The 27,327-nt window shown below is 43.4% G+C and overlaps 1 protein-coding gene across 1 annotated transcript in view; it reads right to left on the bottom strand.

Moving 5' to 3' along the window:
* F13A1 (coagulation factor XIII A chain) overlaps nucleotides 1-27,327 on the bottom strand; it is a 212,418-nt gene that overhangs the window by 146,368 nt on the left and 38,723 nt on the right. Inside the window, exons 4-5 of the mRNA XM_089682198.1 lie at nucleotides 10,986-11,237; nucleotides 290-408 (exon numbers count right to left, since the gene is read on the bottom strand). Coding sequence (XP_089538324.1) covers nucleotides 290-408; nucleotides 10,986-11,237 — 371 coding nt within the window. The remainder of the gene's footprint in view (nucleotides 1-289; nucleotides 409-10,985; nucleotides 11,238-27,327) is intronic.

Below are 27,327 nucleotides of genomic sequence, written 5' to 3'. Positions count from 1 at the left end.
AGACTGAAGGGAAGACTGGTGTTAAGTTTTCAGGGATACCTACAGTAGAGCAAGCTGGACAGAAAGCGCTCTAGAAGGGTTTTTGTTGACCCCAGTCCCATGCTCACACCATATAGCAGAAATAATGTGTATAAACATTGATTTGTGAATTCCGAAGCTTGCTTTATACACTGCAGTATATCATCAGGTTCAAAAAAAGCTTCCTTTTTTACACTGTATACATTCTATTAAATTATGAAATAAATATTGCATGGCAAACTTCAAGCACACTGATTCACAAGATTCTCACCTGTCCATACTCCCAGGGTCGTCTCTTGATATTATTCAGTTCTCCATGAAAAACGACACCAACGTCATTCATTACATATTCTTCTATTTCCTTTTCATCATCCATGTAAACAGCATCCTCTATGAAGGAGAGCATGAAAATAGAAAGTTGTTGCACATCTTCAGAAGGCTATTTTTTACATGTATATGTACAAATACAAAGAAAAATAATAAAGACGATTTTGCAATGTCAAGGATAGGCATCTAAGGCTATTGCAATATAGTTAAATCAAAATTGTCCTCTAATAGACGGCGCCACTGGATATACGTCCGGGGTAAACTAAAACAAAAACAAAAGCTAAACTCAACTCACACTGTGAACGAGGAGGAACTGCCATCTATTCTTTGAAATACAAAGACATATAACAGTAATTATTTAAAACAGCGCTCCTCCACACCCTCTCTTTTATATCCTATTATCCTCCTCTGTGTATGCAACAAGCATATATATTATGCCTCTAATATGTGAAACTTGGTATAAATCATTAGTGTGTCACACCAATATAAATTTTTTTCATGTGTATATAAAATATGTGCATAAATATATCCCATATAGAAAAAAACAAATAATTATTTAAACAAAATACACCCAGCCAATGTCTTTACATAATCAAAAAAAAGTCCATGTGTAAAGTGAAATTGAAAGGGAAGATATTTCATCCATAGAATGGTTCTTCAATTCATGTGTAATTTAAACACCACCACGCCATGCTGATCCACCACCCAAACGGATGGAATAAACACACCAAAGCTCCAGGCTGGTCAAATCATAAACCAGCTGCCACACAGTGGCTCTGGGAGCAACGATCTGCAGCAATATTTCTGACTCCTACTCGACTGGTCAATCCTCATGAAAAAGGATGGAATTACATGAGAAAAAAGAAAGAGGAAACTCCATATTGTAAAACTGTCAATAGCTTTATTCCATTTAAAAATAGAGAATCTCACTCACAATCTACAGTGTCTCCTCCGACACATATGCAAACGGGTGAACTCCGGTAACACAAACGCCAACAGCTCCCCCGTGCTACGTGGTGATGTCACCTCCAAAGACCCGCCCTAAACGTTTCATCATCTGACATACTCCAGGAGGAGGAAATAAATGGAAAAAAGCTATTGACGCCCTGGGCATAATTTCTAAACTATATTCCCACATTATGTCTGTGGCCTCTAATCTACCCTCCTATGCCACTAAATGGGCTTTTGATCTTGGAGTACAATTGGAGCAGAAGGATTGGGATGGAATTTGGGCAACAACCAAATCTTCCTCACAGAATATACTTGCTGCTCAAACTAACTACAAAGTTTTAATGCACTGGTACCTGGTCCTGGCAAGAATGCAAGTGTACAATCCAAATGCACTTGTTCCTGCGTTAAAAATGGCTGTGTGTATAAGTGAGTGCTGCAGCAACCGTCAGCTGGAAACCAACAGAATCAGCAAGGGAGAATGTCACCAGCACACCGAGGATCACCAATATGGGTCCAAAAGTTTTAACGAACGAACGCATAGTTACAGAATGGCAACTTTTTGGAGTCTCGCAGGACCCCTTCATCAGGCATGGGACTTTTTGCCACATGCCTGATGAAGGGGTCAGTTTCCTTGGATTGACTATTTGAATGAGATGTTTATATCTCTTTGTACATGGTCTTTGCATTCCCTGGGGCTTAGTTCTCTTAGTGTTCCCTTTCCTTTCCAGACCCACACTGACTATCAAGCACAGGGGGGGGAGTCCCCAAATTCCTCAATGTCTGTACTCACAAGGCCCAAGGACAGAATGGTTGCCTCCTTCCAATCTTCCAAGCAAAACCCTCCAGTGACACCAGACAGAGCTTTGGCAGATAGCTCCCCTCAACGTACTGTAGTAGAGTCGCTCTCTCTAACGTCAGGCCCTCGGTCGACCCATCTGGGGTGGCATGGCAGCCAGTGCCATGCGAGGCAAGCCTGCCTCCAGCCTTGCTTGGTTCAATCCTCCCCCGATTAAGAGGTTGAACCCATATGCTCGCAGAACATTAACACCACTCCCAGCATGCTATGGGCCTGCCCTCCCCTGCAATTGGCCAGGGCTGTATCTATATTCATGCTGCTCATTTGTCTAATTCCCTCCCAGGTTCTGGAAGGCTCTCATAGGTTCTTGAAGGCGGACAGAACTCAAAGAAAACTTAGCAGCACCAGAGCATCATTAGTAGACCTGGCTAATCCATCACAGCCCTCTGTTAAGCAGAGAGCCCAACTAGATTTTCCTAACAATCTCTCTGTTAGGCAGAGAAACACAGCTATGTTTAACCCAACTACACAAATGCCTGCCTAGGAGGGTGCTACAACCCTGTACATTCTCTCTAAATTACATCTATGGGGAGTAAAGAATCCGTGCAGCCCACGTCATACAGAATTTTTAATAATTCCCTTTACACTTGTGAACCCAACATTCTGCCTTTATAATTCTATCCACCTCTAACTTCTAATCCAGAAGTGTGGGGCTTCTCTGACTCCTCCAGTAATGCGGTATAAGACACTGTATTATTATTATATTTCATAATACACTGTTCTTGTATCTTTTGACTAGCATTACTGTATTATGAAATATCATTTGAAGGGGGTCATTATTAACTGGAAAAGGTGATATTCTGTTTATCCATGTTAAGGTGTCTTCCCAATCTCTGTATTTTTTGTGAATGGCACCATACATGTATAAATGTTCCCAATTGGGTACAGCCTCTCCAACAGTTTGGTGAGAGCCCCTGAGTCATCATGCAAATTTAACTGAGGTTCTGTACCATCTGGAGATACATTTCTAAACTAATTCTTGTGTTTTTTTACTAATAATTGTAGAGTGAGTGAGAGCGAAGATATTTAGCTTATTACTCAGTGGAACTTCTAGTTCTCTCTCCCACTCACTCCAGAAAGGTAACTCCTTAGGTGTATTGTATATAACAATAGAAGAAATTGATAAAGTTTTGTTAAAAGATGTGGGCCTTTAGCTTTACACACACTCATCTTTTTCCCATGTTGTTAAGAAGTGTGTCAGACGTGCAAGATTATCGAGGGTTGTAAAAAAAAGTAACAGCTTTAGGTGTCAAAAATCCATTTGGAAGGAGCCAAACTGCTGCCATAGTTCAGCATTTTATGTCTGCACCCCCCCCCCCCCACCCACAGTGCCAAAGAAAGATGAATCCTCTCCCAGGGTAAACCAAGCAAAGCAAGTGGGGATACTACAGGAGTCAATAAAGGAAAGCAAAACTAAGGGACATTGACACAGGCAGGAAGTTTCGCAAACTCTGCCAAAAAGAAACCTATTGGATCGACCAATTGAGCTCTCTGGTCCCTAATGGTTTTAATGACGCATTCGAGTCCCTCATTTAGTCCAATACATTATCGCATTATGTGTCCTTTTTGCAATTCTGGGAGTATCCATTTACATGTGCTTGCCTCATCCTACTTCCTTGATCTTGCTCTCAATGAATTCCTTACTCTGGATGATAGTGCCATGGGTGCAGTAACAACCACAATTGACTGCACTTTGCGCTACTCCCCACTTGCTTCCCCGGGTTCTTTCAATTAATGCATTCCATCCTTATGGTATTGAGGAGCTAAACCGTTTTTATCTATACCATTGCACTGGTCCAGCTTTATAAGACTCTCATTTTCATAATAAAATATTGTTTTTATGTATTTAATACTATTATTCATTTAATGCTCATATATATTTACATATATATATATATTCTTAATATTTACTCTGTTTATTTAATCACTAATATATGCCTGCTATTTCAGCACATTATAACTTCTTAGGTCCACTATTTATGGTATTAAGCATGTATTACTATCATCTCTTTCCTCATGTGGATATCGTTTTATCTTTCTATAGAGAAACTCTTCCACCGCCAAGCCTTTCTAATCATGACCTCACATGTCTATCAATCGCAAACTGGCAGACCTAGAAGATCGCTCCAGGCGAAATAACATCAAATTCCGTGGTATCCCTGAATCCATCATTACGGATGCCATAGTCCCATATATCCAACAATTCATGAAACACCTCATCCCTACACTCACAGATGTAGAGCTTGCCATAGACCGCGCACATAGAATTCCCAAACTGTCATTCCTACTGGCCGCAGTACCCAGAGATACATTGGCGCGCATACATTTCTATCACGTGAAAGAAAAAATAATGATAGCCACTAGAAATTCTACCTCAATCCCAGCAGCCCAAGCAAATATCAAATTTTTTGCTGACCTATCCAAAGCTACACTTCACAACTGTAAGAAGCTTGTCATCATAACGAAAGCATTGCAGAACCATGGAATCGGATACCAATGGGGTTTCCCCATGAAATTAATCGTCAAACACCAAGGAAGACTCTACATGATCAAAACCCTAGAAGCAGGCATCGAACTCCTGAAAACATGGAACATCATTCTGTTGAACAAGCACCTGACACCACCAGAAGACTTACATCCCTTTTTCACCCTACAAAAATTTGGCATCACAGGATGGATGTTGACAGCCATCTTATCATTATACTCACACCCCTCTGCTAGAGTACATCACAAATGGTACTAGACAGGGCTATCTACTTTCCCTGATAATATTTGCACTGCTCATTGAACCCTTAACTTCTAAACTCAGAGACGACCCGACATTTACTGGAATCAAACACCTTAACACGGAACATAAAATCAGTCTATTTGCAGACAACATCATATTGATGGTGACCAACCCAAACAAATCCCTTAAAATAATCTGCACCCACCTCCATAATTACTCAACGGTCTCCTATTACAAGCTTAATGAACCCAAGTCCTCGATACTAAACCTTCATACACCACCCCAAGACCAAACTCTACTAACTAAACAATTCCCATTCTCCTGGGAAAAAAAACAGTATTCACTATCTAGGAATTAGACTCAACGCAACAACAGATCAACTATACACCTCAAACCACAAGAAACTGCTTGAAACTATCCTCCAAGAAATTGCCACTCTTCACACCTCAGAACTCTCCAAGCTGGGACGAGTAGCGAACCTGAAAATGTACATCCTACCCAAAATCTTATATATATTCCGCACACTTCCTATATGAATTCCTAACTCCTTCTTCACCAGACTACAAACAATTCTTGCAACTTTCCTATGAACTCCAAAAAACCTAGGTGCACCACCAATCTTCTAATACGCCCCACATCCAGAGGAGGAGCAGGCCTCCCCCACCTGAAATCTTATTACAATGCCACTCTTCTTGACCAAATATACTTTTGGTGGAATCCATCAAGAGAAAAAATCTGGTCCACAATGGAAACCCTACCATTTCACCCGCTTAAACCCCAAAACCTAATCCTAATACCATCAACACCCCAAATAGAATATCAACTGAAATACCCTTGTATCCAATCCTCACTACAAGCGTGGTACGATCTATCCACCAAATTTACATCCCTACCCCAATTAATATATTACACCTTATTACACCCTCTCTAGAATTATCCCAATGGATAAAACAAGGTATAAAAAATATAACTGACTTCTATACAAACCAAACTCTATATTCTTTCTAAAATCTCCAAGCCAAATACAATCTCCCTACTACTGAGTACTTTACCTATCTAAGAATCGTCCACTGCCTACAAACAACAATTATACCTCACTCCACAAAGATCCCAATTGCTGCCTATCACTTCTTCACCAAACCACAATACCCAGGTAAAGGTATCTCCACTTTCTACACGTACCTTACAAACCTACAATTCACTTTACAATCAACTCGGAACAAATCCTCTCGGAACAAAGTAAAACACCATCGTGGGAAAAAGCCTTTAATATCACCCATAAATCCACTCGATGCAGCTCTCATTGGGAGTCATACTTAAAAATCCTTCACCAATGGTACCCAACCCCTGTCAAACTCTCTATTTACTACCCAAAACTCACCTCTTCCTGCTGGCAACAATGTGGTGAAGTAGGCTCAACACTACACATCCTTTGGTCCTGCAAATCAATTAGACCCTTCTGGAATAGTGTCTTCCAATTAATCTCCGAAATATTCGAAATCCTGATAACCCCAAATCCCTCTCTGGCACTCCTACACATTGGAATTGAAAAATTTCCTCTTAACTCTCGTAATATTATATCCCATACACTCTTTGCAGCCAAAATAAACATCACCAGATTATGGAACACCACCAACACTCCCTCCCTCACATCACTGGTGACAGATCTTAATTTCCAATGTGAAATGGAAAAGAGATCTGCATTCAACAATTTCTGTCAACACAAATTCAAACCCCAATGGGCTCGATGACTACAAAACTCAAATTGCTCTGTACAATCCTGATAACCTAACCACACACGAAACTATCCACCAAACCTAGACTGGTACTTCCTCTTTCACCCAGTTATACCTACCCCTCTCCCTTTCCCTCCCCCTTTCCCCCCCCCCCGTTTAATATCCCCTAAACATCCCATGCTCCTCACCAAGGTTCAACAGACTCTCAAGAATACCTCTGATGATACCGTTTCACAGACCATTACCACCCCCAGCCAACAGGTGGGGTAAAATACTCAATGTCACACTGTATTACAATACATTATTGATGAACCGTATACCCTTACCCTGTTATGTCTCTAAAATCTTCAATAAAAATATTGAAACATAAAATACACCTATGATAAAAATGATAGACCCTTCATTTCTTTTGTAAGTGGGCAAACTTACAAAATCTGCAGGGGGTCAAATAATTATTTTCCCCACTGTATATATGCGTAGCCAATATTTGTGCACATTACAGGCGCATAGTAAATTCTGTGAGCATACAATTGGCTAGTTTGCCCCGGATCAATTCATGAAAGTATGCACATTTTGTATCCTTTAGTAAATCAATGCCAATATTTTAAAAACTCCATGAATGATATTCCCCTGAAAACCCTTAGCAGCATGAACATTAGTCACTCAAATTGTCATAAAACATCTAGATCAGGAGACTGTCATCTGTGTCTGTGAACACCCTCACAGGAAACATTTAAAGGAAAAGTTCACCTGTTAGACAAAAAATAATAAATGCACATTTTTTTGCAGGTAAAAAAATGTGCATTTATTATTTTTGTCTACAGGAGCCTGGAAAGCATTGCACCAGTGATCAGTCAATCATTGATGCCATGCAGGTCTCCTGCAGACCTGCCAGAATATCTGCTTGCCGTACGGGATGTATGAACAAGCAGATATTCTGACAGGAAGCTTCAACGAACTACCACAATGCTCTTTGAAAACTACAAGCCCACAGCCTCTAAGGCTGCTGGGACTTGCAGTTCATTCATTCACGGAAGTCCGTGAATGAATGATGCGGCCGTGTGGGCAGAGCCCCACAGGGCCATGCTGTTTTCAAATTTGACAGATAGAGACTTCTCCCCATACCAGGGGCGGACTGACAACTCATGGGGCCCCCGGGCTATAGGGGATCATGGGGCCCCTGTATCCTTGCCCAAACTCAAAAAAGCCTATGAAAAAGGTACCAGGGGCATTTCATGGGGCCCCCTACTGACCCCGGGCCCTCGGGCAGTGCCCGAGTTTCCAAATGGTCAGTCCGCCCCTGCCCCATACTATCTGTCAAAGGGAGGGGGCAGTGCTGTGGCTATCGGGAACATGTTCCACCCTGAAAACATGTAACATGTTCCCAAAGGTAAAAATTTTGCTTGATGCCGGATACAAAATGGGAAGGTAACAAAGATTCAAATAAAAACAAAGATGCAACTTGCGAGCCACTCACTGCTATTACAGGATCGCAAACATACAACACATCCTCTTTAAATGTGCAAATAACTCAAAAACATAAAAACAATATGTTGCGCTCCTTCTTTGAATATTAAATCAATACATATTTCCAATAAATATATCAAAAAATCAATATTAATAAACTTGAGAAAAACAGAAAATCATGTGAAATCAAAATGTCATCCCGTGCTCATCATACAAAAAATATAATATAAAAAATATATAAAATCTAATCAGTCTTCAAAGAAAAAAATATATGTGACTTTTCCCAGTGATTCAAATCAAATCAATAATTCCAGGTGACTTCCTTAGTGAGTATAAGATGTGTGCTCACCTCCAGATTAGCCTGTAACAGGCTAATGACGCTTTTTGTCCACTCAATGGGACTGATGTTTGTTGCGCCATATGAAGAGTGGTGGGACCCTCTCAGGCTGCTTCCCATCTCCTACTCCTGCTGGGATCTTACTCTTATACTGCTTATCTCCTTCTTTCCTTTCCTTGGCAAATGCCCTCAGTGGAAAGAAAGTTGCCAACAAATAGTGCTTTTATCCCTTTTTTGAATTGATTTTGAATGTTTGCCCACTCACAAAGAAATGATCAGTCTAAAAATCAAATGGTAGGTGTACTGTAACGCTGAGAGACAGAATAGCAACAAAAAACTCAAAAGAAATGCATGTCTAACAAATGATGCACTGATTTGCATGTTCATGAGGGAAATAAGTATTTGATCCCCTTCACAAAACATGACTTAGTACTTGGTGGCAAATCCCTTGTTGGCAATCACAGAGGTCAGATGTTTCCTGTAGTTGGCCACCAGGTTTGCACACATCTCAGGAGGGATTTTGGTCCACTCCTCTTGGCAGATCCTCTCCAAGTCATTAAGGTTTGGTGGCTGACATTTGGCAACTCGAACATTCAGCTCCCTCCACATATTTTCAATCAGATTAAGGTCTGGAGACTGGCTAGGCCACTCCAGGACCTTAATGTGCTTCTTCTTGAGCCACTCCTTTGTTGCCTTGGCTGTGTGTTTTGGGTCATAGTCATGCTGGAACAGCCATTTGCAATGCCCTTGCTGAGGGAAGAAGGTTCTCACCCAAGATTTGACGGTACATTGCCCGTCCATCGTCCCTTTGATGCGGTGCAGTTGTCCTGTCCCCTTAGCAGAAAAACCCCCTCCAAACAGAGTGTTTCCACCACCATGTTTGACAGTTGGGATGGTGTTCTTGAGGTCATAGGCAGCATTCCTCCTCCACCAAACACAGCAAGTTGAGTTGATGCCAAAGAGCTCGATTTTGGTCTCATCTGACCACAACACTTTCAACCAGTCCTCCTCTGCATCATTCAGATGTTCAGTGGCAAACTAAAGATGGGCCTGGACATGTGCTTTCTTGAGCAGAGGGACCTTGCGGGCACTGCAGGATTTCAATCCTTGTGGGCATAGTGTGTTACCAATTGTTTTCTTGGTGACTGTGGTCCCAGCTGCCTGGAGATCATTGACAAGATCCTAATGTGTAGTTCTGGAATGAGTCTTCACTGTTCTCATGATCATTGACACTCCACAAGGTGAGATCTTGCATGGTGCACCATGCCATTTGCGAATGATTGCACCAACTGTTGTCACCTTCTCACCAAGCTGCTTGGTGATAGTTTGGTAGCCCAGTCCAGCCTCGTGTAAGTCTACAATCTTGTCCCTGACATCCTTGGACAGCACTTTGGCCTTTGCCATGGTGGAAAGTTTGGAATCTGATTGTTTGATTGCTCCTGTGGACAGGAGTCTTTTATACAGGTAACAAAATGAGATTAGCAGCACTCCATTTAAGAGTCTGTTTCTAATCTCAGCTTGTTACTTGTATGAAAGACACCTGGTAGCCAGAAATCCTGCTGAATGATAGGGGATCAAATACTTATTTCCCTCATGAACATGCAAATCAGTGCATAATTTGTTAGACATGCATTTCTTTGTTGCTATTCTGTCTCTCAGTGTTACAATACACCCACCATTTGATTTTTAGACTGATCATTTCTTTGTGAGTGGGCAAACATTCAAAATCAGCAGGGGATCAAATACTTATTTCCTTCACTGTATGTATCAGTGCCAGATCTTCTAGGTGTCCTTTGAATACCATATGGGGTTAAAACAGCAACATACATGCGGAATTGACATGCTTATCCCTGAGGAAGGAAACATGAGTTCTGAAACGCGTTGGATTTGTCTGGGCAACATCACTATTATTTTTTATTATTATTATTTATTACATCGAGTTTATATAGCGCCAAAGGGTTTGCTCAGCACTGTACAATAGGGGGGACAATACATGGCACAGTACAACAAAGACAGACAGCGTACGAGGGGTAAGAGGGCCCTACTCTTTCAAGCTTACAATCTAGGAGGGAGGGGGTAGTGGAACAATAGGAAGTGGCTGAGGGGAATGAAGTGGCTGAGGGGGATGAAGTGGTGGGAGGAATGAGGGAGAAAGGCCGTTAGGTGAAGGTGGGGTAGGCTTCCCTGAGTTCTTCTATGAGTTCTTCTGAGTTGTTAGCAATTTTGCCAGTTGATGTATTACAGACTGTCAGGTTATTCGCATCTTGTATATGTTTTGTATGTATATCACGAACCATTGTATTGGAATTCACTCTATTGAACCTACTGGTTTGTTTTTATTGTAACAATCTTTTGTAATAAACATTACCATTTTATACTTTTGTATACTTATTGTAGTTATTGCCATATAAAGTCCCAGGGGAATACTACTATTTTTTTCTTGGTCTTTATACATTGGAATGTTGGCAAAAACTGGGGACACTTTACCAATTTTCTTTCATATTTATAACAGGCATTATGACTGTGTTTTGCATGCTAAAGTTTCTGTTATGATATGCTTCTTACCTTTGCACCAAGGATTAAAGAGAATGTATGTATCAGTGTCAGATCTTCTAGGTGTCCTCATAATACCATATGGGGTTAAAACAGCAACATACATGCGGAATTTGCCTATAATGCAGTCAGGAGCTGATAAAATAGTCAAGTTGACAGAATTTTCTTCAATTAGAGTAATTTTTGCTCCCCATTTTCCTACTTCTGGTTCATCCACAATAGGAATCGGTATATATGTACCTTTGCTCTGTTGTGGGTAGCGACCTAAATAAAACAAAACATGGTTAGTTTATCCATGATGAAAATATTGAAACTAAAATATAGAATGTAATTTATATAACAATTGTGCGCTGCCAAATGAGACAATAAATAAACTCAAATAAATAAAAGCTGCTGCAAACACGTGGAATGCGTGCTCATCACAAACAAAATGTATAAAATAGTGTATAATGTTGCTCTGCTCAAAAACACATAAAAGCATAAAGACCAAAAACACAAAGTCCAAAAACCACCTAAATGAAACTAAAATGTGAAAGTCCAAAGAAATAAAAAAGTCCAAAGGAAAAAGAAGAAACGACTTCACCAAATCTTGGTGGAAAAAAAACATATATTTACTGGAAAGTGAGCCCGCAATCCCGGTGCTGTAAGTCTTTAAGCGGTATACACCACCACGGTGAACATATGGTATAGATGGACTGTCACCTTCATGTATGGACACGTATGAGAAACAGGTCAATCGGGCATCTCCCCTCCTATTGGGGGTAAAGTAACAATCTCTCTTCTGTGAATAATCCTCCCCTCATATATGGCCACTGTGTTCTCCAACAAGCCCTCTGATTGATAAGGCTGGCTCTATAAGTGGAACTCAACAACTTTGGACTTTCACATTTTAGTTTCACTTAGGTGGATTTTGGACTTTGCATTTTTGGTCTTTATAATTTTATGTTTTTGAGCAGCGCAACACTATACGCTATTTTATAATGTATATAATTTAACAGTTTTTTTTTAATTTTCCATTTAATCTGTCGTTTATACAGTTTGAATGTCTGTACAAAATGTAGCGCTTAATCTCTCACAACAACATTATAAATGACAGAAAAGTCTTAAAGAGAAACAATCCTTAGACTTGTGATGAAATCTTCCATATAACCCTTGGGAAAAAAAGAGTGATGAGTCGTCCCAAAGGAAAGGAGAAGAAATCCTCCACCAACACCATACACAGCCTCTTTCCAGAGGGTAAGATCACAGATCATGCGGTCATATACAGCATTTAAGGATGGTCAGATGGGTGAAATAAGCCAAATATCTTCTCCACCTGAAGGCACCTCCACGACTCACTCCAGAAATATAATAACTCAAAATAATGATTTAAACCGCATAGACATGAAAATATGGAACCATAGAGCTTCTCCACCAAAAGACAACTCTTCAGTTAGCAGTATGAAGATATACTGTCACAGAAGTCACTTTATACTGTTGATCACTATTGATTCACACAGTATCGTTGGACACTTTTATTGCAGGTCATTATTGATACACATAGCATTGTTGGACACTGCACTATTGGACTTTATGAAAGTGAATTACATTCACACTCTTGTTATTTAATTTTGTCTATTTATTAGCACTGCACCTTCATTTATAAGGGTTTAATGCTATGTTTGAGGACTTCTCCCAGGGTTTGTTAAACCTCCTGTGAACCAAACATGGCTTGGTTTGCTCATCCTTAGTAACCAGTAGATGGTTGAATATGCCTGGGGTTGACTCCCCAAGAGTTTGGCATATCTTCTTCAAAGATCATTTGTGAATCTGAAGTAAAAGGCAAATCCAAGTGATGTCTGGGGAATGGGTGGGGGGTGACAAATCTTGTTGTTAAATTCTAGCCCTTTTCAGGGCTAACAGCAAAACTACTGTCATAGAAAGACATAGAAAGCAGGTCAAGGCAATTGGGAACTTGTACAAATATAAATACCATACAGTGGGCAGAAAATATTTCTTTTATGTGACTTTGTGAGCAACAATTAAAATTAAGAGGGATACCTTAAAGCTGTACTTGGTGTTGTAGAACAGTACAGTCTACGTAAGCAGTCTCAACAACATGCACAGGCAGCACATATTTGGCTGTGAAATGGTTTTTCTTTTACAATTAGCTTGGCCTGCATAAAGCAGCAGTAGCATTAGTAGTTTTTTTTTTATTAAACAGTAATAGCATATCTCCAACTTTGGAACTTGAGATAGAGGGGCGCTTTGGTATGGAGAAGAAGTTACTAAATCCCACTGAATACTGGCCATGGCTTAAAGGATCATAGTTAAATAGGATCTGAGCCTATTCTCTGTATACACTGCACTGCATATCTTGCGTATCCACAAAATACTTTACTGCGCCAAAAGTGACAGCCTTACAGACATGCATAGACCTCAGGACAAAGGATAATGGTTAAAAACTAAAGATTCGGGGCGTGGCTAGACGCCGACGAGCATGGCCGCTTGAATCCGGAGCTCCCGCCGGCCGGATCGATCCACCACGCCGCACACAGGAGTCGGGTGAGACAGTGCCCCTTCACTATGGGGAAACCCGACAGGGTGTCCTCCGGCGCTCGGTCCCGGTCCCCGAGGGGCCCTAGCACCACTGGGAGGCACATAAAGGAGCTGTTCAGCTCCCACCAGCAGAGAGCAGGGCCGCAGCCTTCTCCCTCTCTCTCTCAGTCCCCCTCTCCCCCTCCCTCTGCAGCCGAGGACACAGGCTGCTCTCCCTGCACTGAGACACACGCTGGCCAGGACACAGTGCCACACCATGATATCTCCTCTGCCACACAGTCCCTCTCATTAAGGGACTTACAAGCTGTGGCTGCTGACATTAAAGTCACATTAACCACTACACTGACCACTGCCCTTAACGACCTGCGCGAGGATATCCGCGCTATGGGGTCTAGAGTGGATCAAGTAGAGATGGCTGCTAGACAAAATAAGACTGCTATAGTATATTTACAGCGACAGTCAGAGTCGCACACCTCGACTATCCGGGATTTTTACAAGCATATTGAGGATTTAGACAACCGTGGCCGTAGACACAATATCAGAATCCGTGGCATGCCGGAATCCGTGGAAGCCACTGACATTCCTAAGGCAGTAACTACCATCTTTAATGACCTCTTAGGCCGCCCGCCAGCAACCCCAATTGACATTGACCGTGTACATAGGGCCATCCGGCCTAGGGGGGGTGACGCAGACCCAGCCAGGGACGTGGTATGCTGCATTGTCAGCTTCCCGCTCAAGGAGGATGTTCTCAGATGTGCTAGGGACAGAAGACAGCTACTGTACAAAGGGGCGGAAATACAATTGTACCAGGACCTATCCAGCATGACCTTACGCCAAAGGCGAGCCTTGCGTCCATTACTAGACACGCTTCGCTCCCGAAATCTGTCCTATAGGTGGAGATTTCCCTTCTGCCTTTCAGTACAGGATGGTGGTCACACCTTTAACTTGAGAAACCCCGAAGATCTACCGTCTTTCTGTTCCTCCTTGAACATCCCACCGATAGCCCTGCCAGAATGGTGCGGACTCTTGGGACTGCAGCCGGTCCTGGACACAGGATCTACAGAAAACGCAATGGATTGGCAAGGCCATTCCCATCGGAGACGTCGGACAGTCCCGTCGACTCCTCCAAGACACCCCACAGGGGGCACTGCTGCGGCCCCTAGCCCTACGGCTTCGCCTGCGCATAGAAAGTCACGGCACGAGACCTAATCCTACCTAATCCTCATCTACTCCTGCCACTCAAGCGCATTTTCTCACAGGTGCCTGCAGTTTTACTGTTATCCTCATGTTTCTATACCATTTCTTCACGAGTCCCGGCGATTCTTCGATCTCTCACGCACTGATCAGTGGACCTTCATTACTTCCATTTCAATATCTGACCTCCTAAAGGGACCACAATGCCCCAGAGGTCTGCTCCGCAACTAACGAATGGTGGACTTCTGTGAACCCCCTATTGATCATCTCTACGCCATGGTCAGAAGAGATCTATACATACTACGAATGGCTCCTCCTCCTCGACAGATGACCTATTCTTCAGCTCTCTCCTCTCTTTCGACATTCAGCATCCCGGTTTCAGTCAACAGATCTCGCACTGACTTGCCCTATGAGCTAGACCCACACGTACTCCGATCTCATGTGGACCTCTGAGTCGTCTGTATTCCTTTGTCCCTGCCCTTTTTGTTCCCCCAGAGCCTCCTCTTGCTATACTGGAAGAAGATCTATTTCTCCGTGGAAGTATCCAGATGACCTCTGCTTCTCTGCTGCTCGTCCCGTCACACTCTGCTTAATCGGTGTCCTCAAAGAAGACCCTGAGAGACTTAGTACAGTATATGATTCCATTGGGGGTGTGTTGGGGGCATGGGAGGGAGGGGGGGCTGGTTGTGGGGAGGAGGGTGGGACTTATAGGGGGATTCCACAGATGTTGTTTTTTTTTGTTTTTTGTTTTTTTTTTGTCTTCGCGAGCGAACATCACCTCTCCTCGCCTCTTACTAAGCTGTCCCATCTGGACGTGCCTCTGCTTACTGGCCGGTCCCCGTCTCTTGATCCGGAAGAGGGTACGATTCAGGGGTTGCCCGCACTGTCAATGCTTCCACGGGACCTGCTTCCCCCATACCCCTGCGACTTCCCCGATTTCCCTAGTGCGTGGAAGGTGATGCTCGTTCTTGTTGTCACCGTAGGGGCTGTAGATGGTTTATCCTTGCTTTGATTTTTGACACTTAGCCTTTCTACTCTATGGGACATGATTGGCGTTGACCCTGGGGTAGCCCAGACATTTTTGCGCGATGCTTGGGACTCACCACTGTTTTTTCTGTTTTTGCATTGCTTCAACTGTTATTGCATATGTTGTCCTGTTGATATTATGTTTTATGTAAGGGGATGCTTGTATTACTCATTTGGCCTCCTACAATTCCGCATATTGCCTTTTCCCCCTTGATTGCCTGCCAAATGTCTCACAATTACCTGTTGGCTCACAAGTGGTTATGGCCTCTAAACCCTGATATGTGCCCTGCTACTCTACAGTGAGGGCTGGGACCCTGTGCTGCATATCGTACCTCAGGCTTCTTCTGCAATATGGGTCTTTGTAGACTCTTCCCTCTTCAAATCCCACTCCTTTAAACAAATTTTTACACATTTCATGGTGGTTTCCGACCGGCGGTGGTTCTACTCTCGTTTCGTCGTCTACCTCGTTCCCAACACAGTGGGCTCTGCGAGCTATTACTGAATATTTTTACGGCTATCTTCACTATCTCGATTTTTCCCTTTTTTCTCTTTACTTGCCTCATACTGTTCGTCTCCTTCTCTTATACGTACTCCTCTCCTCCTCTTTTCTCTCTCTTTCTGTCTATTTCCTTTCAGGTGTTTTGTCCTCTCTCACGTGGAATAGCAGGTCTCTTCCTCTAGCCGTTTACTCTTAATATCTTTTCACCCCCCCCCCCCCCTTTTTTTTTTTTTTTTTTTTTTTTTTTTTTGTTTTGTTTTCTCTCTCTCTCTCTTTCCCTTCAACCCCGCCCCCCCGGGGCGCTGCAGCTTTGGACACTCGCAACACTGATTGGTAAACATGCCGTCCCTCACCTCTGTTTCGAGACCAAGGTCCCTGAAAATCCTCTCACTCAACACCAAGGGTCTGAACACACCCGAAAAGCGCTCCATGTTGCTCTCCTATCTGCATAAACAAAAGGCAGATGTTGTCTTCCTTCAAGAGACGCACTTTCGTCAGGACTCTATTCCCAAGCTTTTTAATTTCCACTTTCCCATAGTCCACCATGCCACTAACCCTTTGGCCAAGTCGAAAGGGGTAGCTATTTTACTCGCTAGACATCTTCCCTTTACTATGTCAGACTCCCTTGTTGATCCTGAAGGCAGGTACTTATTCATAAAGGGTTCATTCGCCAATAGACCCGTCACATTTGCTAATGTATACGCCCCTAATACCAAGCAGGTCTCTTTCACACGCTCAATAACTACCTCCCTATCTGCTTTCCATTCAGGTGTTCTGATCTTAGGGGGCGATTTGAATGTCCCACTATATCCTCTGCTAGACTCCTCCTCCGGAAGCTCCTTTTTACCGTTTAAGGCCCTCAAACAAATAAACATACAGTTACAACACTTACAACTGCACGATTCATGGAGAACTCTCTACCCCACGGTAAAAGATTACACTTTTTATTCCGCACCACATAATAAGTACTCCAGGATAGACTATCTTTTTCTGTCGCAATCAGATCTCCCGCTACTTCATGCCGCTTCTATAGAACCGATGGTTCTTTCCGATCACCATCCCATCACCATGACTTTACGGTTCCCAGATAATTACACACGCTCGAAATATTGCCGCCTAGATGCCTCCCTTCTTGCTGACTCTGCTATCGAACAAGAGATCCGCACTAATCTGGTTGACTACTTTTCCTTCAATTGCTCCCCTGATACCTCCCCACTCACGCAGTGGGAGGCTCATAAGTGTGTCATTCGGGGCGTCCTCATAGCAGTTGCTTCGAAACGTAAAAAAGATAGACAAGAGCGTTTGAGACGCCTCACGGATAAGATCCATTCATTAGAGAGAGCACATAAGCGGTCTCTGGCTGCGTCGACCCTATCCGAACTTACGTGTACTCGTTCACAGCTTCTTACAGAACTGGGGAAGGTGGTTAAGAAACGGTTCATTCTCTCTCAAAAACTATACTATGAATTTGCTAACAAGAGCGGAAAGTTCCTAGCTAGGGCTCTCCGCGAAAAACGATCCAGTATGACGGTACATAAAATTAGAGGTCCCGATGGCACCATGGCCACATCTAATCCTGATATTGCTGCCCATTTTGAACATTTTTATAGATCCTTATATAACCTTCCTCCTGAACGCCCACCGCCACATACTGTCGAATCCAGGGCCTCTTTGATTTCTGAATTTCTCCAGCTCCACGGTCCGTCGGCTCTCTCGGAAGACTTGGTCAACTCTCTGGAAGCGGATCTGACCCTGAATGAGCTGCAGTGTGCTTTGAAACAGACAAAACCTGGTAAGAGTCCGGGTCCCGACGGCTTCTCCGCAGCCTATTATAAATCCTTCTTGGAAATCTTAGGTACCCCCCTTCTTTTGGCGTTTAATACTTTCTCCAAATCCCCCCTGCCTCAACATCGTCTCAACAGCCCACATAACGGTTATCCCCAAGGGTGATAAAGATAATACGCAGGTATCCAACTACAGACCCATCTCCCTGCTGAATGTAGACATTAAGTTATTTGCGAAGATCTTGGCTAATAGACTTCTCCCCCTGCTTCCCTCCTTGATCAATTTAGATCAGGTTGGATTCATACCGGGAAGGGAAGCAAGGGACAATACCATTAAGGCCCTTAACCTTCACCATTGGTTGTGCAAATCTAACACTTCTGGTTTTTTCCTTTCCCTGGATGCAGAGAAGGCCTTTGATAGAATTGCATGGGACTATCTGCAAGCGTCTCTGGTGTCACTGGGTTTGGGTGAGAAGATGCTCAACTTCATCATGACCCTGTACACAGGCCCCACCGCTCGAGTCCGGGTCAATGGATATCTGTCCGACTCGTTTAACTTAGGAAACGGAACGCGTCAGGGTTGCCCCCTTTCCCCACTCTTGTTTGTCCTATCCCTCGAGCCCCTATTGCGCAAAATCCGCTCGAACTCTGACATCAAAGGGATCAGGGTGTTGGACAAGGAATACAAGCTCGCTGCTTACGCAGACGACATCCTTCTCTTCCTTGCTGATCCACACACCACTTTGCCTAATCTGTTAAAGGAATTTGCCCTCTTTCGATTCTTGTCAAACTTTAAAATCAACTTCTCCAAATCTTTTGCCCTTAACATATCCCTGCCTCCAGAACTCGTCTCTTTCTGTGAATCTCATTTCCTGTTTCGCTGGGAAAAGGATTCCCTTCCATATCTCGGCGTCCATCTTACCCGCAACCTCGATGACCTCTATGCAAAAAACTTCCTTCCCGCTCTACGTTCTCTCCAAGAGGACCTCCACAAATGGCATCGTCCTTGTTTCTCTTGGTTTGGAAGGGCAGCTATAATCAAAATGAACATACTCCCACGCCTTCTCTATCTTTTTCAAACGCTGCCAATCCACATACCTGCTGCTTTTTTTACATCTTGTAAAAAATTCTGCACACAATTCCTGTGGAATCATAAGCGTCCACGTATTGCTTTTTCTCAACTGACTCTCCCCAAACTTAGAGGTGGAATTGGGCTCCCCGACCTTCACCGGTACTACTGGGCATGCCACCTTACACGCATAGTGGACTGGCATGTTCATTCTACCTCTAAAGACTGGGTCTGCCTAGAAAATGCCTTCTCACCCTCACCCCTGACATCGATTCCATGGTTACTGCCAAAGCATACACCTCAAGAGCTCCTCACCCACCCTTTAGTGGGGCCCAGCTTAAATATTTTCCGCCTGAACTGTAAAACGGTATCTATCTCTGAGTCACCGAATTCCTTAACCTCCATTCGTCTCAATCCTGACTTCCCCCCAGGCATGCACAAGTCATTCCTATCTGAGCATTGGCCACATGACCAGATCTTAGTTAAACACTTTATCCGCGGTGGAAAAGTAATATCGTTCCGCGAACTGCTTGATAGCCTAGATAGTCGAGATTTTCCTTTTTGGGCCTTTCTGCAGATAAGACACTTCCTGCTCTCACACAAACTGTTCCATAACTGGACTCGTCCCCTCACTCCTTTTGAATCCCTATGCTCTAGAGCTGAACCGCGCAAACATTTGATTTCGGCGATTTACCCTCTCCTTGTTGAGAGTAGGGATTATAACTCTTTACCCTCCTGCCGTGCTTGGAACAGAGACTTGGGAAACAGCTTTTTGGACGCCGATTGGGACCTAATATTTATGCATACTCATAAATGCTCCCTCAATGTCTCAACTCAGGAAAATGGATATAAAATTGCTTCGAGATGGTACCGAACTCCGTCGAGAATCTCTCGTTTTAATCCTTCCGTCCCCAATAGCTGTTGGAGATGTGGAACCTCGGATGGATCCTTTCTCCACATTTGGTGGTCTTGTCCCAATATCCAACCATTTTGGCAGGAGGTCCACCGGCTTGTAGTGTCTGTGACCACCTTGTCCCTGGCTTTCTCTCCAGAGCAGTTTCTTCTCCATCACTCCTCTCTGCCCAGGGTACAATACCTCAAATCTTTAGCAATGCCTATGGTCAACGCGGCCAGACTCTGTCTTCCCACTCTTTGGGGCTCCACCCGCCCTCCCTCCATACGCGATTGGCTGATCCGTGTGGGTAAAATTGCGGAAATGGAAGAACTGATTGCGACCGCACTCGATTCCCCCACTAAATTCTCCCATGCTTGGGCCTGCTGGAATCACTTTAAAACTACTTCTACGTACCGGTCCTTTATGAACCGTCCAACCAACACGCCTGATTGATTACTAATCTCCATTGTATGTTACTCCACACTCTAGATCATACGGTAGGCGACTTCCCCACTTTCAGGGCTCCATCTCCACCTACCGGCCCCGGTTAATAGACTTTTGCTCAAATCCACCCATAAAAGACCCTTGGTGTTGACGACAATACAAACCCAGCTCCCCCCCCCTTCACCCCCCCCCCTCCCCCCGTTTTGTTTTTGTCTTTTTTTTTTTTTTTTTTTTCTTCTATCTTTTCTTGTTCTCCTTTTCTTTCTTCTTATTTTCTTGTTACTCGCCCAGTTAATCACTGGGTTCCTCTTTAGAGAACATTAGGCATGCCATTGTCATATTTACCTTGCTTACATTAGCGACCCTCACGACAATCTAAGCTTACTTACTGGTACCATCACTCCAGTAAAACGCTAGCTTCATCCTCAACGGTTGTGCTGCATCTACCCTGCCTCCTTCTGCGGCGCTATAATGAGAATTACATACTAAGAAGGTCCGATGCGATAACCTTCCCATGCGCACTACTAGACTGCCTGAGTATTACAGACTTACCCCGTCGTGGACTGGCACATCCATGCTCCTTATGTGGTTCTTTGTAAGAATATTCCTACTTTCTCCTGACATGCACTGCCAAATGTTGTATATGACCATCATTTGCTTCTCTTTTGTATTATTATGCACTTTTTCAATAAACGTTTTTTTTGGAAAAAAAAAACAAAAAAAAAACTAAAGATTCAATTACAAATACATATCTGCACGCAAAATATAGATAGAGGGCTAACACTTTGTCTGATCCTGTGCTGCCTGGAAATGCAGCCATTTAATATTTACCTGTAATGTTGCCCACTCTGCAATGCTCATCTGTATTCATGAGATACTGCTGGCTAAATATTTTTGTATCTAGCACATTGCTGAATATACAGTATGGGATGCCTGGTCCCCTGATGTATATGATGTAGGAGCTGGCAGAAGGAATCAAAATGCAAAGTGGGGGGCAGAGATCCCAGAGATATGCTGGATTCAGACAGCAGGATTAAGATTTAAAAAAGTGGGACGGTTCTGTACTTTCTGGAACTGTTAAGAAGTATGTAATAAGCCCACTAATAAGCCCACATGTGAATCTGCACATAATCATCCCAGGACTGCAAATTTCGATCTTGCAGGATTTTCTACACACCCATGGTAGGGGCAAACCTGAGTCTTATCTCTAGCAGTCAGAGTTAACAGCTATGGCACAGGAGTGCTCTGCTATGTTTTAATTCATGATAAAATGTAACATTTTCAGGGTGATATTTAGGCACAATTAGCATTGCTAGATGTTTCCTATAAAATAGAAATTCTTCACCTTTTAAGTTCAGGTCAACTATAAGAGCTGCAAAGTTAAGAGAACAAACAAAACGGCTTACTGAAGTCAGATCAGTTCAGAAATTAGTGCTGATTGCTTGTCACACATTATTTCATTTTGCAGATCATTGGTGGTTTGTTTGTGCTGCATTATTGAATAAGCCAGGCAGTCGGTTACAGCACAAAGTAATCAAGTGATATCTGACAATTTGTATGAGACATTTGATAATATGCCTCCCCTAGATTAAAGTAATTAGTTCTCTTTAGCAAGGCCAGAGCTGTAAGGGACATTGCATAACAGCTATGGCAGTTTACCCCAGACACTGCTTTCATGTCTCTATCTCTTTTGATTAACTAGCCAGTCTCCATCTATAAGTATAGTGGAAAAATACTTGGTTACACTCAATACTCGAAAGTATTTTTAGAAACACATTTGAAGTGGTTTTCCATGGCCAGTGATGATTTCATTCATCATTATATTTGTTACATTAGGAAATGCACATGACTTTGATCAATAAAAATGGATTTTCAGCATTCCTATTATACAATGTAATCTAAAAATAGCCAACACCATTGTATAAATCATATCAATATTAATTTCATTAAGAGACAATTTCTGCATATAAGAAGAAAACGTCGGTCAGGAAAAATTGAAGGAAACATGATATCGCAGCAGGAAACAGACAGTGATTGCATGGTAGATGCTTTTTCTACAATGATCAAAGCAAATCGAATCTTGAAGGGAATCTATTGCCATTAAAAGTTATTTAGGTAAGTGTGTGTGTGTTTTTGTGTGTGAGTTTTTGTGTGTGTGTGGGAACAGTTTAGGTGTAAATATGGGAAGCCATTTTATTTTGTTATATAAATCTAGCACTACTCTAGTTAGCCAGGAGAGCTTGGTAGGTTTTTTAGGGAGAGGAGAGGCTGAATAGCATTCTGGGATGAGTCAGTCAGGTTACTCTAGGTGAGGGCTGAGGGCTCTGCAGGTCAGTTCCCTTATACCTCTCCCTGCTCTAGAAGCTTGAGACATTTCTAGAAAGCAGTAGGTAGGGGTGAGGAGGGGCTGATGTGCATGTCTGAGGGATCTTGACCAATCCCCAAGCAGGAGGCTTGGCATGGTGTCAGGACAGCCCTCAGATATGATTGAGCCTGATCAACAGTAAGTGGTCAGTGTGTATCAGGTGGAAGACGGACTGAAAGGAACTGGAGTTTGGAGCCTGGGAGGAGCAAGATTGTGGAAGGGAGGATCTCCTCTGTCCCATCGTCTCCTTGTGAGGACGGCCTGTGAAGCAGGGAAGGAGCCGGCTAAGCATAAGGCTTGAAGGCAGCCATCAACCCACCAAACAAACAAACAAACAAACAAACAAACAGGGAAAGACAGAGTGAGTACTCCCCCTGGGCCAGATAAGGGGAGAGGGTGGTCAGGTGCAATACCCAACTAGACCTTATCTGGGACTGTTGTTCTAAATCTGCAAGTCAGCTGGGTGAAGAGGAGGATTCATCTGGGGTCTGAGGAGGTACACCAAAGAGCTTTGAATGCTCTTAGAGGAGAGACTATGTTTGTCCAAATTGTTTTGTACATAATTGCTCTAAGTTGCTCTAAGTTGTCCTCAAGTGTATAGTTTCCTTGGGCATCCTCTATACCCCTAGACCCCATCCAAGTTGTGAACTCCTCAATAAAACAAAAAAACAAGCTCAAGGGCTGTTTACGGTCTCCAGTGTACAAAGTATGGAAGAAAATGCGTGTTGCCTGGTTGTGTAGAGATTTAGGTGAACCCAAAACTCAGCGACTCCTATGGAGGGTAGTGCTACATAAATATTCCATGTTCCATGATTAGTAGTGCAGCATGGTGATTATAAGGGCCACCTTTAATATTGATTGGACCCTAGGAAAACCTAGGCCTGGGCCCCCCACTCTCTCCCCCTGCTAGCATGCAACTTTGCTCTCCATCTGCTCTAAGACATACAATAAATAACAGCTAGACTCAAAATCAGTTTACTGCAGCAGATCAGCACCAATTGTGATTGCTTGCCAGGGGTTACAGCACATCATTAAAGCTCATTGATTAGTTGCTAGAGGTAACAACACATCATTTCTGCTTGTTGATTGGTTGCTAGAAGTTACTGCACATCATTACTGCTCACCCATTGGTTGCTAGGGTTGGGGGGAGGGTGTGATCAGTGGCAGTGCTGGGGGGGGTAGGAAATGTGGCAGTGCTGGGGGGGGGGGATCAATGGCACTGCTGAGGGGAGTGAGTAAGAGAGAGGGGTGAGAGAGGGGGATGGGGGATGAGAGAGAGAGGGGGATGAGAGAGGATGTTACCATGAGAAAATAGATACCTAACATGCCACGCTTTAAAATTGTGCACGCTTGTGGAATGGCGACAAACTATGGTACTTAAATATTTCCATAGGCGACGCTTTAAATATTTTTACAGGTTAAGAGCTATAGGGGAGGTCTAGCACTAGACTTACTGCTCTTGCTCTAACAATCAAGGCAATATCTCACACTTGTGCTGTGAACACTGTTTACTTATGTGTACGCGATTTACGGATGCGTTCGCTTCTGTAAGCGAGCACGGTGGGATGGGACGCTTTAAATGTTTTTACACTGTCCATTTAATTTTTTTTCTTTTGATCACTTTTATTCCTATTACAAGCAAAAATATCTTGTTGTAAGATTTTGGATGCCAGGTCCCCTTTAAGAAGAGATCTGGAGTCAAAAAGAGCCCAAATTTCTTTATCTTTAAATGCAAAAAAAAAAACATTTGGGGGGGGACTTTTTGCTTTAAAAAAAAAAGGGGGTTTACTTCTGACACCAACCAGAAGTGACATCAAGGCATCGCTCGGGTCCTCCATCATGATAGAGGAGATCAAAGACCATAGAGTGGGTTTCAGCAACCAGTAGATCACAGTCAGGCTTGCTTGCCCACCATCCCAGAGCATCAAACAGAGTGCAATGAAGAGAGACTACTTGTAAAGTTGGAGCTTTAGTAGGGAGCAAGAGCCGCATAAGCCGATGTCTCCTCTGTAGTGTTGCTCCTTCACCCTGTCATGGTTGGTGGGTGTAGCACCTGCCAAGCATTACCCATTCAAGTGAATGAGGCCGCTCTGCAAGTGCCCTGCAACCTTGTGCAATACAGCAAACAAGAGGTTAAATGGGCAGTGGTGTGTTGCTTTCTCACCAACTGCTTTAACCCCACAGAAGCATGCAGCTGCAGGGTGCTTGCAGAGTGGCCCCATTTACTTGAATAGGTTGTGATTGGCAGGCGGTAGTACCCACCAATAGCAACAAGGGGTGTAATTCCTGCTGTGACATGTGAACACTTTTGGCTGTTGCCTCAGCAGCTAACGACGATAGGGATGGTAAAACTGCGACTCAACCACAGGGTATTACCACCATCCAACTTTACGTGTGAACAAGCCCTAAGGGTGCTGCTGCCAGATGCAACTAAAGGCTCATTCACAAGTGCAACAGGCATAAAGTGATCCAAGTGTGTTTGTCAGGTAGTGAGGAGGTGATATGTTGCCTCCACACCACCTGATTTAAACCCATGATTGCCATGCAATGCATGCAATTGTAACACGGTAGTACGGCAATTAGAGGTTTAAAGTAGGTGTGAGGAGGTGAAACTGTTCTTTGCTTTAAGGTCGCTTACCCCTGCCATAGAATCTTTCATTGCTGCCAACTTGAGGAGGCCACACCGTTGGATCAACAGTTAACGGAAATCCTGAGAAACACCGGTGAGCAGCGGGAGGAAGGATGGGGCATCCCCTTCCCTTGCTATGGAAAGCGGTCCAGCAGCTCCAGAGCTGCTAGGACCAATTTCATGTGAAAGTCGGCCATCCACTAAAAAAAGCGGTTCTTGGAGTTATGGCTATACCCCTGGTAAACCACTTGAAAAACACAACATTTAAATACGTATTGCGGTCTTCAAGTGGTTAAGAATCTTTAAACATAACACATCAGATAGTTTATGTAAAGAGCTTGCAATAACATTCATTGATATATACAGTATATATATATATATATATACACTGCTCCAAAAAATTAAAGAAACACTTTGAAAACACATCAGATCTCAATGGGGAAAAATATCATGCTGGATATCTTTACTGATATGGACTGGGTAATGTGTTTAGAACGTAAAGATGCCCCATCGTTTGATGAAAATTAAAATTATCAACCTACAGAGGACTCCTACAGAGGACTGAATTCAAAGACACCCCAAAAATCAAAGTGAAAAAAAGATGCAGATGGCTAGTCCATTTTGCTGAAATTTCATTGCAGCAACTCAAAATGGTACTCAGTAGTTTGTATGGCCCCCACGTGCTTGTATGCATGCCTGACAACATTGGGGCATACTCCTAATGACACAACGGATGGTGTCTTGGGGTATTTCCTCCCAGATCTGGACCAGGGCATCACTGAGCTCCTAGACAGTCTGAGGTGCAACCTGGCAGCGTCTGACCAAAACATGATATCCCAGAGGTGCTCTACTGGATTTAGGTCAGGCGAGCGGGGGGGCCATTCAATGGTATCAGTTCCTTCATCCTCCATGAACTGCCTGCATACTCCTTCCACATGAAGCCGGGCATTTTCATACAGAAGAGGAACCCAGGACCCACTGCACCAGAGTAGGGTCTGACAATTGGTCCAAGGATGTCATCCCGATACCTAATGGCAGTCAGCGTGCCATTGTCTAGCTGTAGAGGTTTGTGCATCCCTCCATGGATATTTCTCCCCAGACCATCACTGACCCACCACCAAAATGGTCATGCTGAACAATGTTACAGGCAGCATAACGTTCTCCACGGCTTCTCCAGACCCTTTCATGTCTGTCACATGTGCTCAGGGTGAACCTGCTCTCATCTGTGAAAAGCACAGGGCGCCAGTGGTGGACCTGCCAATTCTGGTGTTCAATGGCAAATGCCAAACAAGCTCAATAGTGCCTCTACAGGGCCCTATATCCGCGCTCCCAGCACATATGTCTGTGACTCATGGAAAGGTCCCGATCTCCTCTTGCGATCGGGACCTTCTCCAATCATGTGACCGTCATGACGGTGAATCACAGCGGTCACATGACCTTAAAACCCCGCCTGGCTTCTGAAACTCTTAAAGGGTTGGGAGGCGCCGTGCAAAGGGGTTAATGTTGTTGATCAGTTGTACTTTTAAGTCCCCATGCACTTGGTTATATTAAATATGTTTTTTGTTGTATACCATCTGGACATTTGTCCTCCAGGTCTGCCGTACATAAGCTGGAATATTGTGGTGCCATTTTACTCCCCATAGTACCCATGCACCAAAGATTTAAGTCATTATCGAAATAATGTGTTAGAATGAATTTGGTGCACTATGCCATATCTTCAGCCTTGTATTTGCAGTTTGATGAGAATGATACAAATCTGGGACATGCAGCAATAGAGTTTACAAATGGCGGTATAGATAATGGGATTTTTTTTTCTACTAGTAGCGGGACTGTGAATGACATTCTGACACTGGGGTGGAACTAACTTGATGTCACTGACACCCCAACCAATACAGTGATCAGTACTAAAAA

The sequence above is a fragment of the Staurois parvus genome, unplaced genomic scaffold (genome assembly GCF_062004578.1).
Source record: "Staurois parvus isolate SC_StPar_1 unplaced genomic scaffold, SC_StPar_1.0 ptg000287l, whole genome shotgun sequence".
Lineage (NCBI taxonomy): Eukaryota > Metazoa > Chordata > Amphibia > Anura > Ranidae > Staurois > Staurois parvus.
Note: the sequence above shows the minus strand (reverse complement) of the source record. Positions and strands in the feature narration are given on the sequence as shown.